Source organism: Pseudonaja textilis, chromosome 11 (assembly GCF_049901715.1).
Source record: "Pseudonaja textilis isolate UNSWEBS1 chromosome 11, rPseTex1.2, whole genome shotgun sequence".
In the NCBI taxonomy this organism is placed as follows: Eukaryota; Metazoa; Chordata; class Lepidosauria; order Squamata; family Elapidae; genus Pseudonaja; species Pseudonaja textilis.
In genome coordinates, this window is record NC_142000.1 from 14,749,833 (window position 1) to 14,766,181 (window position 16,349).

Genomic DNA, 16,349 nt, shown 5'->3' on the forward strand with positions numbered 1-16,349 from the left:
CCTTCTTATTAAAAACGGGCTACAAGACTGACTTGTTATTTTTAATGCAACAGGCTGAGTATCCTTCCAAATATTTCAAAGTAATCATTGGATAAAAGACATCCATGTCAAAATTTCTAGTTACATACAAGACTGGATTTAGTTCAACAATAATAAATCTTTCTGTGAACTCGCTTGCTAAGATTAAGGACGGATAGGGGAGCTTGAGCTGCAGAGATGCTATGCTTTTTCAAGGATGAGAGGCAAACTCTTGCTTAGGTAAAGGTAAACGGAAAGGTTCCGCTTGCACCTATGCGCTACTCGTTTCTGGCTCTAGGGGGCGGTGCTCATCTCCATTCCAAAGTGAAAAGCCAGCGCTGTCCAAAGACATCTCTGTGGTCATGTGGCCGGCATGACTAAATGCCGAAGGCGCACAGAACACCATTACCTTCCCACCAAAAGGGTCCCTATTTTCCTACTTGCATTTATACATACTTTCAAACTGCTAGGTTGGCAGAAGCTGGGACAAGGAATGGGAGCTCACTCTGTTACGTGGCGCTAGGGATTCGAACCGCCGAACTGACGACCTTTCTGATCGACAAGCTCAGCATCTTAGCCACTGAGCCACTGCGTCCGTGAGCCTTCAGCATTTAGTCATGCCCGGCCATATGACATGATCTTCGGACAGTGCTGGCTTTTTGGCTTTGTAATGGAGATGAGCACTGTCCCCTAGAGCCAGAAACAACTAGTATGTATGTGCCAGGGGTACCTTAACCTTTACTTTTTGCTTATATAGATAAATGGACATAGGTTTCACAAAACCTTTTGACAGTTATAACAAAAAGTCAGCTAACACACACACACCACACACACAAACACACACACACACTGCCTTTGCATTCTGGAAACTTGAAACAGAGCACCTAATTGTGAAATGAAGTAACAATACAGTAACACAGTAACAATAATTTAAAAGGGCACAGTAGCCAAAGTCAATTGTTTTTTGTGTTTTAACAAGGTTATAGATTTTAAGCCCCGAATCTTGAAAACCACTTGAAAAACTATAGCCTATAACAGGGGTTCCCAAATTTGGTGACATTAAGCCTGGTGGACTTCAACTCCCAGAATTCTCCAGCCAGCAAGGCTACCTGATGAATTCTGGGAGTTGAAGTCCACAAGTCTTAACATTGCCAAGTTGGAGACCCCAATCTATAATGTCGAAATAGAGTGGCTATCATGACAACAGTACCATGACATCATACACTATTAAATATATGTGATATTTAATGTATGCTATTATGCTTCAAGCTATGACTATATGTTCAAGGAATCAAGATTGGTTTAGCTGTGCTCTCATTTTCTTATCCAGTTTGTTCCTTCTTTTAAAGGCTGTAAGTTCCCTGAAACTCCTTAGAAATTAAAGCTTTTCTGCATGATCTACTTTCTACTAAAACACGATCTCGCTCTATATCATGGGACCTCAGAAAAGTTTCTTGGATGTTACTACTTCATACATCTATACAATATCATCAGAATCCTATATTACTCTATCCTAATCTTGTAAAAGGCAGAAAACCTATTGCTTTAAAGACACCTCTGAAGGGATAGAGATACTATATATTAAGGAGATTTTAGGAAGGCAAAAATCTGGTTAAAAAAAACTTTCTCCTTGCTCAGAGTTTCAAAAGCCTGATAGCACAGAACTCTACCTAAGTTTTCTTAATTTTAACAGAACTCCTACACCTTCTTGTGCCGTCTTACTTTTCTGTGTCTTTCTTTTAAGGTTAAGTTTTTATACTCTTTTTATTAAGGATTATCTCCAGTTCCTGAGAGACCGAGGATTCAATTTATCACTAAATATGTTTGCTCAAAGTATTATTATTATTTTTTAAAATTTTATTTATACATTTTGTCTAAATTTAAAGTACGTAAGTGCTTAATAAACAGTGTATTGTCTGGATCAATTTACTTCTACAATATAGTAATTATAATGCTGATAGCACTAATAATAACAGTAATAATAACAACTATGATAATAATACTAATGTGTGTACTTATGTATAATACAATTCTATGTATGATATTTTTGTAGGACTGATTTCCAGGTAAAAGTGCATTCCCCAATTACAAAAAAAAGAAAATGTCCTCCATCAGACACATTAGTGTGAAAATCGTCTGATTAACAACTCTGTATTGTATCATTCTTTTATGCAACTAGCATTGTGAGAGTAAACTGTTTTCAATCATGTTGTTAGAATGCATGAAATACAACTCATCACACACTTAATCAAGACACAGATGCATAGTGTAAAAAGCATGCTAATGTAGCTTTTGGCTGGAGACGCAACTGTGGCCTTGCTTTAGCAGGAGTCGGAGGGGAAAAAAAACTTAGCTCGAGCACTGTTTTCCTTAATATGTTGGAGGTGGAGGTCAACATGATGCAGGATACTGTGTTGTCAAAAAGTCCTGTTAATTTGACACGCGGGTGTCTGTGAATACTAACAGAGGTTTTCTTTAACGTAACTTATTATTTAGTTGCTTTTAAGGGACTAGGGAGAAACATTTGGCACCAAAGTTAAGTGTATCTGGATTTTAACCATGCCTTTGGTAAGGGGTCCTCAGCAGAATATTTGAAATATATTAAAAGCATATCTAACAGATTATAATAAGGTATGGAAAACAAATGTGATTTCCAAGTATACTCTACAGTTTTCAAAATGTATTATCTAGCATCTTTCTGTTCCGTTTGGGCTCCCTATCAAGAAATTACAAATTCTTTTAGGCATGTGGTTGAAAAATTATTTGTTGGCCTACTACAATAATATGGCCTTCAGTCATAATTCTCAGTAGCCTAGAGACCTAAACGTGTAACATGGTTAAAATAATATAAACAAGCTCTGGAACAGGAATTATGTTTTTATGATCACATTTATCATATAAAGAATTTTCATTTCATTTCACTCTAGCATCTGCTTTTAAATATTTTTCTTCCCACTTTTTGAAACTGTCCTGTTCATTGTCATTCTCGTTGGCACTACTAAACATCAATATTTATTTGGAATTCCGATTTTAGCAAGGTTTTTTTTTATTTTATATAAAGGCCTGTGTATGTACGGCAGTTTGCTTTCATATATTACAGCAGATAATAAATTCCATGACCAGTGAAAATAGGAAATGCAGTCAAACATCTAAGAACTCATGAGGTCTAGATTCATGTACTCAATAGCCAAACAACTCACTCACGACTTAGCTAGGAGTAGAGATGTATTTGGCAATGCAACCAAAAGACTCCATTATATAGGCAACCAAAAATGCTGAAAATAGTAGGTTCAAGTAGCAAAATAATAAGCAAAAAACAAGGGAAGGAACTTAGGTTCTCACTTTGAGAATTCTCATTGGCCATGTTTGTGACTATTCTTTTTAAATGTTATGCTCCGTTCAATTGCTGAGGCCACAAGAGGTTACCAAACATTAGATCGCAGAAAAAGCTAGGAATCTGCTACCTCGCGAAATATATGCCTCTGCACTAGGTCCCTTGTACCCAAATCACAGACCACTAAACATAGCAGGGGCAGAAGATTTAAAGGAGAAATCTTGATTTGGGGTTGGTCGAATATTACATCCTAGAAATCTAGAAATAGTGTACAAACTCGTGATGGGAAGAAATTGCTTAAATGTATCTTGTTGCAAGAATCGGATATGCCTAACAAACAGAAGGACTAGAGGTGATTTGACAGCAATCTTGCAATATTTGAGGGGCTGCCACAGAGAGGAAAGGGTTGGCCTATTCTCCAATGCACCTGAGGGACAAGACAAGAAATAATGGATGGAAGCTTATTAAACAGAGATCCAACCTAGAGCGAAGGAGAAATTTACTGACGGTGAGAGCAATTAACCAGTGGAAGCTTTGCCTTCAGGAGGTGTGGCTGCTCCATCACTGGAGGTTTTCAGGAAGAGGCGGAACAACCGTTTGTCCAGAATGGTCTAGGGCAGGAGTGTCACACTTGCGTTGTCACGTGACGTATCGCGACTTTTTTCCCCTTCGCTAAACCGGGCGTAGGGGTGGCCAGCGTGTGACGCATCTGGCCCATCAGGCCGGGAGTTTGACATCCCTGGTATAGGGTCTCCTGCTTGGGAAGGGGGTGGGACTAGATGGCCTCCAAAGTCTCTTCAACTCTGTTATACTGTTATTGTTACATTTTGGCATAGCGGTTAATTCTGGCAACGTTCTTCATCTTATATGCGTACCCTAACAAAACGTTCCTTCCCAGGAAACCTGGGCAGTCAAGGTGGTATTAATCAGAGGTGGTTATTCAGCAGGTTCTGACCAGTTCTGGAGAACTGGTAGCGGAAATTTTGAGTAGTTTGGAGAACCGGCAAATCCCACCTCTGACTGGCCCCACCCCCATCTAGTCTCCGCCTCCTGAGTCCCAGCTGATTGGCTGGGTCTTCTTTGGTTGCCCTGCACAGGAGAACGGAGCTGGAAAGCAGGTTAGTGGGGTGGGGAGGGAATGGGGATTTTGCAATAACCTTCCCCTGCCACGCCCACCAAGCCACACCACGCCCACTAAGCCACGCCCACAGAACTGGTAGCTGAACCGATTCAGCCGATTTTGAATCCCAACACTGGTATTAATGCCCTAAGCATATTGTCCCTGTCCACCTTTTCACCTCCTTCTTGACATCAAGTGAAAACAAGTTACTGCCAGGCTGACGGAAAAAGAAATGTGTCCACTGTAGACGTACAGCTGCGTCACTGTGCGTATTAGTAATTAGATTTATTGGTTGATTTTCAAGAGTGTTCTGACACAATACAAGGGATAATAATGACATTCAGCTTGAGTATCAGGAGAGAAGACTGACAAAATGCTACCATATTTTAAATTACCACATCAGATATACTACAGAGTTGTAAAATAAAAATAAAAATCCATAAGATAGAACCATTAAAGTAATCAAAGCCCCCCCTCAAAGAGCCACACTCAGAAGTAGACGAGATCTTCGAAGGCAGTGGCAGACACACACACACACACACAGACACACACGCACACGTAGAAGTGCCAGTTATTCACTCCAGCCAGGCACTTGTGTTTTGGAAAACAGTGACACAGGTGACAGAGTAGCAGCTGCTGTGTTTCTCGCGCGCGAACTCCCTGTTGGGAAACTCTGCCGCTCGATCATTATCTATCGTGCAGCTTGCAGAAAGGCAGGAGCCTCGCATGGGGGGGGGGGGGGAATTGCTTAGCATTCCCCAGGCTAGGAAAAAAAAAAAATTGGAAGCATGCTGGTCGTCGCTGCTGGTAGCAGGGCTGGCGGTCACCGCAGAAGGGGTGGTGGCAGTGTGGGAGGCATCCTGTATTAGCAGGAGAGATGGGAAGAGAGAGTCATAAGCAAACTCGACCTGGGCCTGGAGGCATAAAAAGGGTTTTATGAAGGTGTGCGAGTAGCGGTGCAGCGGTGTCGGCCAAGGGTCCTCTGCTGTCCCAATCCACCCTCGGCTTCGGCCCCAGAAGGGGAGGGGGAAATGGATGGACGACAACAAACAAGGTGCGCCTGCCATGCACCTGGATGGGGACTGGATAACGCACGGATGCATTAGCCAACGGTAGTAATAACCACAGCCCTGAAGGCTTACAGTATATACTGCTTCACGGTGCTTTACAGCTCTCTCTAAGCGATTTTACAAATATCGGCCTCTTGCCCCCAACAATCTGGGTCCTCATTTGAGTGACCTCGGAAGGATGGAAGGCTGAGTCCACCTGCAGTCCGGTCAGGATCGAACTCCTGACATTGGGCACAGTTAGCCTGTAATTCTGCATTCTAACCATTGCGCCACCAGGGCTCAATAAATACTGTATCCGTGCGGAATATCTGCTCTTTCCCTACACAATTTATCTGCTCTCCATTGTTAGAGGAGAAGGTTGTTAAAGCAACACAGGTTAGGCAAACATCACTGTCACACAGGGAAGGTGAGGACGACACAGGATACAGTTACAGGTAGTCCTCGGACTAACGACCACAATTCAACCCTCCCCCCCATTTATGTTGCTATGCAAGACAGTTGTTAAGTGAGTCTGGTTCCATTTTATGACCTTTCTTGCCACCGTTGTTACATTAGTAACACGGTCTGTTAAATGAATCTGGCTGCAACAGTCGTAAGTGGAGAAAACAATCCTAAGCCACTTTTTGGGGTGCCGTTCTAACTTCAAGCGGTCACTAAATGAATGGTTGTAAGTTGAGGACGACCTGCAATGTGGTTGAACACCACAATGATGCATCATTCGGGGCTTACCTTTGTGTTCTATGGACTGCCCCAATAACCCAGTTCTTGGCATGGAACAGGGTTGGATGCCTGTGTCAGGAATGTCAAGGCGAAGCAGCTATTAGGATTCTGAAGGGAAAAATGTTTGCATGTTTTATATTTTCCTGGACATTTCACGGCCATGATGCTTCTCCTTGAGTCCTAAAACGTACAAGGCAGGGGTGGGATTCAATTTTTTTTAACAATCGGTTCGGTGGGCGTGGCTTAGTTGGTGGGCGTGGCTTGGTGGTCATGTGACTGGGTAGACATGGCTTGGTGGTCATGTGACTGGCTGGGCGTGGCCAACTCCATATCACTCACATCGAGGCACGCATTTCCTCGCCTGGCCTCTCGTGACTGTGGGGATGCTGCAACAGTCGTAAGTGTGAAAAATGGTCGTAAGTCACTTTTTTCGGTGCCATGGTAACTTTGAATGGTCACTCCACACAAGCAAAGTACCAGCAAAGGAGGGAGAAGGAAAACTCCATTCCTGAGACAGGAAGTCCAGTCCTGCCAAGAATGTAATAAGGGTTAACGGAGAGGCAGTTTCTGTAAGCAACACCAGAATGTTTCCTTCCTGCCTTCCTTACAGGATTAGGCCAATAATTTCTTCTAACAACCGGCTCTCCAAACTGCTTAGAATGTTAACAAGTGGTTCTAGCAAATAGGTATGAACTAGTAGAATCCCACCCCTGGTACAAGGTAAGAGGTAGAAAATAGAGCCCATGCAACAGAATATTTGTAGCTCAGGCTGAACTGTAGGGTCCTTGGGGCTCTCTAAGATTGGTTGTTTGCTTGTAGATGTTTCATTACCTGAGTATATAACATTATCAGTGCTCAGGAGGTTTTGCACACTCCACTCACTAGCACTGGCGATGTTACCTAGTTGGGTAATGAAACGTCTGCAAGCAAATAACCAAACCCCGAGAGCACCAAGGACTCCAGACTGTAGCCCATGTATTGCGAACCTGAATTGTGTCCCCTCCTTCTACATACATACTTAAATAGATATACATGAACATTCCAAAATTTGAGGGGCTGCCGCAAAGAGGAAGGGGTCAAGCTATTTTCCAAAGCACCTGAAGGCCAGACAAGGAATGGATGGATGGAAACTGATCAAGGAGAGATTCAACCTGGAAATAAGGAGAAATTTTCTGACAGTGAGAGCAATCAACCCATGGAACAGAAGTTGCCTTCAGAAGTTGTGGGAGTTTCATCACCAGAAGCTTTCAAGAAGAGACTGGACTGCCATCTGTCAGAAATGGTGTAGGATCTCCTGCTTGGGCAGGGGTTGGACTAGATGACCAACAAGGTCCCTTCAAACTCTGTTAATCTGTTACTACAACAGATACATGTATATAAAGCTAGCTTGGCTACTTTTCTCCAGTTAATATCTTTCTTTCTTCTTTTATAAATGCATTACTTGTTCATTCTGGTAAAAATAACCCACAGCTATTTACAACAGAAATCGAACACTTAAATCAGTAAAATCACAGCAAGTGTTAAAAGTATAGGAGAATCATCATAAACTGCTATATCTCCATAGGTATGTTTTCCAAGGAACGAAAAACCCAAGAAATCTTAGGAAGAATTAGAAACAGTTTAGCTAATAGGGAAAAATACCTGATGAATGCCTCTAATCATTTGTAAGATAAAGAAGCAATATACGAAACAAAACATAAAACAGAAACAGAATCTAAAAGCTTTATCTCGTAACATGGCATTTTATGCCAGCCGTCAATTTTGACTGGTGCCAATATTTGTATTAAAGACTGCCTGTTGCAATTTACGATTGAGTAATATTACAGTACCATATGTTAATGCAATCAGTGTTGCCATTTTGTGAATTCATTTGCAGCCCCATCTCACTAGAACATCCTGACACACACCGGCTCAATTGCAAAGTAATTCTCAAAAGTTTTTTTGTATTTTAATTTGTTAGGTGTTCAGACAACGAATCCTGCTTTGTTTTTTTACCGTTCACACAAACATTTGACAAATATATGGACAAACCTCAATCCCACGGAAACCGGAATCTGCTATAACATTCAGAAGATGCTCAGATCAAAATTGTATATTGTTGTTGTATATAGTTGTTGTTGTTATTATTTATTGAATTTATATTGCCACCTATTTGCACAGGGCAACTCAAGGCGGCTTACAGACTATAAAACCTCATTTAAAACAATAAAAAAGAATCAAATACATTAATATAATAAAATCACCACCATCCCGCCCCGGTGACTAGCAGATCACACAAGCCATTTAATGGGCTCCATTCCATTCTGGGTTCGCCAGGCCCGCTGGCGAAACCAGGTCTTCAGCGCCTTCTGGAAGAGTGTTAGAGTGGGGGCCATACTAATCTCTGGGAGAATGATGTTCCAGAGAGAGGGAGCCACCACGGAGAAGGCTCTTCTTCTGGGTCCCACCAGGTGTATCTCCCTCAGGGGTTGGACTCACAACATTCCCTACCTCCTCGCTCTAATGGGTCGGGTGGATATGACCAGCAAGAGATGTTTCCTTAGCTAACCCGGACCCAAGTCATGAAGAGTTTTAAAGGTGACAACCAGCACCTTGAATTGCACCCGGAAGCAAATCGGCAGCCAGTGCAGCTCTCTGCAGGAGAGGTGATACATGTGCACACCGGAGTATGCACTAAAACCATGCGGGCTGCTGCATTTTGCACCAACTGGAGCCTCCTTTCCTAACATTTGGAAGTTACTGCAATCATACTACAATGTGATGATTTAAAAAAAACCAAAACAAAACAGGGGCACCCTCTAGAGACTGAAAAGTTCCAGGATTATTGCATGATGCAAAAGAACCAGGAATAAGGCATTTCAGCAGACTAGGCGTCAAGGAACCTGAGGGTGAGATCCAGGGGAAAAGAAGAGGATCGGGATCTTTACTGTTTCTTTGACTGTCATCAAAAACTGGGAAGATACTTACGTTTTTTCCTGTGTTCTACTAGGCCACCGGCCTGTTTTGCTGAACATTTTGCAAACCAGTTGTCCCCAAGAAGAACTGTAACCTCGTTGGTGTGAACAAGTCTTCCTGGCATGAAAGCAAGAGGACCAAAGGGGACCTGTCGAAGTAACAACGGAAAAAGGAAAGCTGTAAAAATCATTTACGGAGGGAGATTTCACTTATGGGCAGTTTGACCTTCATGCTAATGTTTCAAAAAAGAAAAAGAAAAAGAAAGGACTACAGGTAATTGTTGACTTACACACTCATTCAATTTAGTGACCATTAGATGTTACAACGGCGGGGACAAAAGTAACCTACCACCGCTTTTCACACTTACAACCGTTGTAGCATCCCTGGGGCCATGTGATGGATGCTCAGGTGTTTGGCAACTAGCTCGTATTTAGGACCATTGCTGTGTGATCCCCTTTTGCGACTTTCTGACAAGCAAAGTCAAGGGAGAAGCGAGATTCACTTAACAACCGTGTGACTGCAGGGATTCTAAGAAAGGTCTTAAAAAGGGGCAAAACTTACTTAAGAAAGAAGCAGGAATTGGGGCCTGAATTGTCGTCACAAGTCAAGGACCAGCTGTGTCTATTAGTTAAATATGATGTGCTTTCATGAATATCCAGGAGTCGTTCAGCGTATTTTGCAAAACTGCTAATTAGATGTATATCTCACTTGCCAAAAAAAAAAACCCTATCACTGTATCATCTAACTGCATATTTCACAGATCAACTATATAACCAACTAGTGAGCTAATCATGTTCAGATATGCTTGATGCTACACAAGCAATTACTTCATGGCAACAAGCTTTCTGCCAGAATAAAAAGTTTTTCCCAAATTAAGATTCTCTCAGTGTAAACTATTTTATATAATCAATAACCAAGACTTAAAAGCTTTTTTTTCCCCTTCTTCTTCTTTCGCTTCACAGGAAATTATTGTCTATCGCAAATGAAATTATAGACTCCGCAAAATAACTACCAAATATGAATATTTGGTTATATCATTATTATATCAAATAGGCCAGACTTCATAGAATGTTATAGACCTGATAGGAATCTAAGCCGAACAAGGAAAAAAGCACAATGTCAGAATCAGACCCAAAGAATCAGGGTAACAGGAAGGTTGCAGCTTATTCAGGTCTATACACAAGACACGGCATGGTGGCTCAGTGGTTAAGACACTGAACTTGTTGGCTGGAAAGCCAACAGTCCAGGTTCGAGATGTAAACACAACACCAACTCCTGCCAATCTTGCATGCAAATGCAAGTAGATAAATGGGTACCACTTTGGTGGGAAGGTAACAGCGCTCTGTAATGTTGGCCACATGACTGCAGAAATGTCTTTGGAAAGAACTGGCTTAATGGGTTTGAAACATAGATGAGAACCATCCCGTATAGTCGGCAACTATACTTGTTTTATAGACACAACTCAAATTCAACACTAAATTGGCATCAGATAAGGGTCAATGGGGTTGGACTTGGAGCACTTGTGGGAACACATCAACTCTAAGCTGATGTCATGCTTAACTCTGCTTCCCCAGATCTGCCTGCTCTTCTCCTTCACATATATTCATTGGAAGCCATCAAGAATAGTACACATTATCACAGCACTAAGAATTACTTTTGCCCCAAAATGGAAAGATAGAGAAATTCCCAATGAAGGTAAGGTGATAAAGAAGATATTGATATGTGCCGAAATGGATAGATTGACTCTGGAATTAAAAAATAAGGATAAGACAGAATACTACAAGATATGGGATAAATTTTATCAAGGGTGGGAAAAGATAGGAAGGACCCAGAATAAAAAATAAACAGGATTCATAGAAGGAATAACTACAGATAAAAACTAACTGTACAAATGTATAACTGTGTATAAAATATGTATTATATATTATAACATGTATGACAAAAAAGGAATGTCAGGACAACCACACCGCATCCAATGTTTTAATAATTTAATCAATAAAATATGTTTTTTTTTAAAGAATTAGATAGGCTGTTTGAAAATCTGCTAGATGGTTCTAGATTGCACTACCATGCCTATGAATGATAAGCACACAACAGAGGCATAAAAAACAATCAAGAGTCAGATACTAAACCGTACCTACCATGATATCGTATGAAAGTTTATCTGGCAGAGTACTGAGTCTGTCCTGAAGTGCTTCATAGTCACTCTCAACCTTCTTCCTATAGGGGAAGTTCAGACAAACATACTGTCAGTTCTAAATGTTGATTAACTTTATGAACATGGAACTATATTACACGCATTTCTAAGTTGAACCAGAAACTATGCTTTGCAAGCTATGGTGACAAACTGCCACATATAATTTGGGTTGGGGGCGGGTGGGTGCAGTGGTGGGATTCAAAAAATTTTACTACCAGTTCTGAGGTCATGGTTTGGTGGGCGTGGGAGGGGAAGGATACTGTAAAATCTCCAGTCAGAGGTGATATTTGCTGGTTCTCCAAACTACTCAAAATTTCTGAAGATTAAGAAACATTGCAATACAGGGGTGTCCAACCTTGGCGACTTTTAAGACTTGTGGACTTCAACTCCCAAAATTCTCCAGCCAATTCTAAGAGTTGAAGTCCGTAAGTCTTAAAAAGCTACCAAGGTTGGATAACCCTGATCTTGTTTTGAACCACACTCTGTATGACTCTTCATTGGATGTGGACTTGAATGGGCTTTCTCGGTCTGTCTCATCTAGCTAAATGAGCACATCCAGACTAAAAGGAAGAAACAGTTGGCCTGGTGGTCTCATGGGGAGTCAACTCCAATATTTTTCTTCTTATGGTCTACTGCCTTGCACGGAGATAGGAAGTGGAGGTGAATTATGAGGAAATGCGTGAAACTTCTTCCAAAAATTAAGACCCTCTTTTTTTGGGGGAGTCCCAGCTGAACATCTAGAACATCAGCTAGGAAGGAAAGGATGCTGCTCTCTGTGAAGAAATCTGTACATCAGATTTCACGATAAAAGGTTCTGGAGGGGTATGAAAGGGTTAAAAACAAAAGCTTGATTCCGGCAGCACCAATAGACACCAATATAATATCCATCTTATTGGAAATTAATGCAGCCTCTGAATTTTAAGCAGTAGAACAACGTATTAGCTCTAAACCGTTTCTTAACAAACCGATGGCCACAATTGAATATGATGAGCATGAGATGGCCTTGAGCCTCCCTTCCTCCCTCCCTCTCCTCCTTATGCTCTGGTGGCAGCTCATGTGCATTTAAACGAAGGCCCCTCCTCATCAAAACCAAACATCTGATACGTTCTGAACTATAAATTATTTGTTCGGGAGGTCTTTCAGGCATGAAGAAAAAGCCTCTTAAAATAAATTTAAAATATTATATGCTTGATGGTGTATAACCAAAAGTTTAATCTCTCCACTAAAGGGGGCAGTTGCTGTGATTTTTGCAATAACCCTGCAGACAATAATCAAGGAAACTCCTGTTGTTCCTTCCGTAAAATCCAAGCAAACACAGCATGGATGTTGCATAATTTCGAATGTTTTAAGAGGGAAGGATACCTCTCATAATTCACAAACAACTGTTTACCTTTGAATGTCCCTTTTCCAGTTAGATGGCCATGTGAAACTTTTTATTTAGTTAAGCTGTTTCTATTAATTTTTTTTTTAAAAAAACTACACGTAAAAGCGATAAAAGAAAAGGCCGAGGAATATTTTAAGGGATAAGTGTTCCTCTAAAATCTTCAGTTTAACTAAGGCTTTAAACAAGGATATGCATTCACAGCCATTGGATAAACTGGAACCACCTTTCAAGTGGAGTGGGTGAAAGTCCTTTGTAAATAGCAAAGCCAATAACCTAAACTTGGACTTATGGAGACATCTTGGATGTCCCACAAGGCCATTTAAATACTCAATCATGAGTATTAAATTTTCTTGGAACCATAGGAAAAATAAATGGTTGGAACTGGAAGTTCACAGAGGGTTTTTTTAAAGACTTTTTATGTAGTTATTCTAGCTGGAAGAACATGGAACGTCTTTTTAAAGAGGTGCAGGTTTTAAAAACATGATTATAGTGCTGAATTAAAGCTATAAGATAGGCAATGCAATGGGTGCAATTTAATAAGCCAAGCAGAGTCAAAACGATGCGCCAGAATGCAGTATTATATGAATTTGGCTAATTTTCTAAAGAACATATATATATATATATATTTCTAAAGTGCACATAAGCTATTTGCATTGATATTTTAGGCATGCAATCAAATATTTTTTCACTTACCAGTGCTGGATTTTTTCTTGGCAGCTTGTGACCACCTGTCATTAAAACAGATAACTGCTCATGAAAAAGAGAAGGCTAAGCACACAGCTGCAAAGTCAATGTTTTAGAAACTAGAGCAGCAGCCTTATAGATTTAGTAGCGTCTGGCTATACATTTTATTTGTCAGCCCAAAGGCGCAGGAATGTTCATTCTTAAGCAGCATACTTTATCACGATGCCCTAATCCAGACTGATAACCACAGAATAAATTACGGCAGCTTCCACTCAAGATTTTGATACAATGCATGCTCCATAACAAGATGGCACCATACAAGATAAGGCCGGCCTTTTTGTACTGATCTACACATCTGCTTTCAATTCCCCGACCTTTTCAAAAACCCAAACCAAACGTAGTTTATGAAGGACTTGCTTGTCTGTTTTCTTTAAAAGAACCCATTAAAATAGATGTCATTTTTGGACTAATGGGGGTCTAAATCACAGCATCACTCTGGCAAAGTTCAAAAAAAAAAAATACAGGCTCGTATTTTTCAAAAGCATAACATGGGCGCAAGTGTAAGTAAACATAAACTTCTGTCATGTTGCAGTCTTCAGATTTCATGAAAAGGTCACCATGTGGCCACCACAAACAAAATCACAAAATGCATTATGGTTGTTATATTCCATGATTTTCATCTAGCAATGGATAGCATCCACCTCTGAAATACAATTTCTGGACTACTCAGCTCCATCCAGCCACCCAAATTAGGTAAATGTTATTAATAACTCATTATATTTCCATCCCGTCTTTAAGGACGTATTATCCATAACATTCCTTCTTCAGTTTTTATCCCACCATTAACAATTGTGAAATTGGCCTTAAAAGAATTTATGAGTTGACTGGTCCAAAGTTAGCTTTGTGGCCAAGGGTGCTGAGTCGTCTTACTCATAATCCCAAACCTTTAACCACTACTTTTATTTTATGTTTTTCAAATTTAGCGTACAGACTTTTGAGGGTTGGGAATGCTAGAAGTTACAATTCTAATGAATCACAATGTTTTTCAACTTTCAGTTGTGTGGACTTTTTAGTTTAATTCAGTTTAGGAGAAAGCTTAAATTTAATTTAGGACCATTTAGTTTAAAAATTCACTGATCTAGAAATCACCAATTTGAGAAAGAACACTTGGTTCAGTTTTAACCTGCCTGATTACTAGTAGTGAAAGAGAAACAGTGGAATCCACAGGGTTAATAGTAGAGCTTGTGTACATAGAGAGATTTTTCACATTCTATAAGGTTCCCTCTTGTCATTTTAATTCTCAAGTCTCTCTGAAGAGTTTTTTTAAGAGCTGGGGAACCTTCCAAAGCAGACTTGAAAGCTACCAAGAATTGTTTACAGAAGAAGAACCCAGGAGGTTCCTGTTTTGAGAGCGGAATATTTGGGTGCCAATATTGGTATCTTTTACCTACTAGAGCTTACATATTTTATGCATGCATTCAGTGTAAATGTACCTGCTTTATTATATAAAGAAAGCAACCAACCAACATACCCACTTTGATGAAAAATCTGGTCACTGTGAGAGTTATATACGACTAATATATTGGCATTGCCATCATGGTTGCAGATGGTTTTTTTTTTCCAGTTTAAAAAGAAAGAAAACCAAGTCATCTTACTCTGTTTATCGAATTCCATAAAACTATGCATCTTAAGCGCACGAAGAGCTATAGATAACCATTCTATCATCTTAAGTCCATTATCATAAAAACTAAACACTTAGGACAAGTACGATTAAGAGAGATTCTTGATTTATATGTATCTTACCTTTCTAAAGAGTTATCTAAGAGGTACCATGTACAGATAGTATATACAGACTTACAACAGGTCATTTAGTTACAGTGGCACTGAAAAAAGTGAGTTACCAGTGAAAGAGATAGAATGGAATGGAATGGAACGGAACAGAATAGGAATAAGGATAGAATTAGAATAACAGAGTTGGAAGGACCTTGGAAGTCTTCCAGTCCAAGTGACTTATACCATTTTTCACACTTATGACCACTGCAGCATTCCCATGGTCAGAACTGGGTTGCTTGGCAACTGGTTCCTATTTATGATGGCTGCAGTGATCCCCTTTTGCAAGCAAAGTCAAGGAGGAAGCCAGGTTCACTTAACAAACACGTCCCTCACTTGACAACTGCAATGATTCATTTAACAACTGTGGCAAAAAAAAAAAAAGGTCGTAAAACGGGGTGAAACCCACCTAACAAATGTCTCCCTTAGCCACAGGAAATGTTGGGCTCGACTGCAGTCGTTAAGTCGAAGGACTACTTGTACCATCGGCGTTATGGGGGCCGGCAGCACGCATGCCTGAGACCACGATAAATATCCTATGCTGAACGTGCTTGTAAACAGGGCTGTTCCGATTACCGTTAAGCAACATGTTCTGTGTTACGAAACTGTTTTATGGTTTTGGGGGGGGAGATGAGATCTCAACCCCCCCCCCCCACATTTCTGCGTAAGGGGAACAAGAGCTCAACGGAAACCTTCCGATTCCCAACGCAGGGCTTTCCAAGCAGAGAGAGAGAGAGAGAGAGAGAGAGAGAGCGCTGAAGGCAACGCAGCCCGTGAAGTGCGGCATGTTCATTAACATCTACATGATAATCCTTTCGTAGCTGCATATTAACTAGTTACATATTCATAATCATTTACATTATTTAGAAGACCTCCTAGGAAAATTTCCAGGCGATATCCATTAGCCGCAATGTGAAAGGTTATCCAAGATTGTCTGCTTAATGTTTCCAGGACGCTTTTTTTTTTTCTTCCTTAATTAGTAAATATGTAAATTGGGAGCATATGCTTCCCTCCTCCCTTTTTTTAAAAAAAAATAA

At 40.5% G+C, this 16,349-nt stretch overlaps 1 protein-coding gene across 1 annotated transcript in view; it reads right to left on the reverse strand.

Moving 5' to 3' along the window:
- Positions 1-16,349, reverse strand: part of URI1 (URI1 prefoldin like chaperone) — a 42,686-nt gene that overhangs the window by 13,801 nt on the left and 12,536 nt on the right. Inside the window, exons 2-4 of the mRNA XM_026713933.2 lie at positions 13,492-13,526; positions 11,359-11,437; positions 9,230-9,365 (exon numbers count right to left, since the gene is read on the reverse strand). Coding sequence (XP_026569718.1) covers positions 9,230-9,365; positions 11,359-11,437; positions 13,492-13,526 — 250 coding nt within the window. The remainder of the gene's footprint in view (positions 1-9,229; positions 9,366-11,358; positions 11,438-13,491; positions 13,527-16,349) is intronic.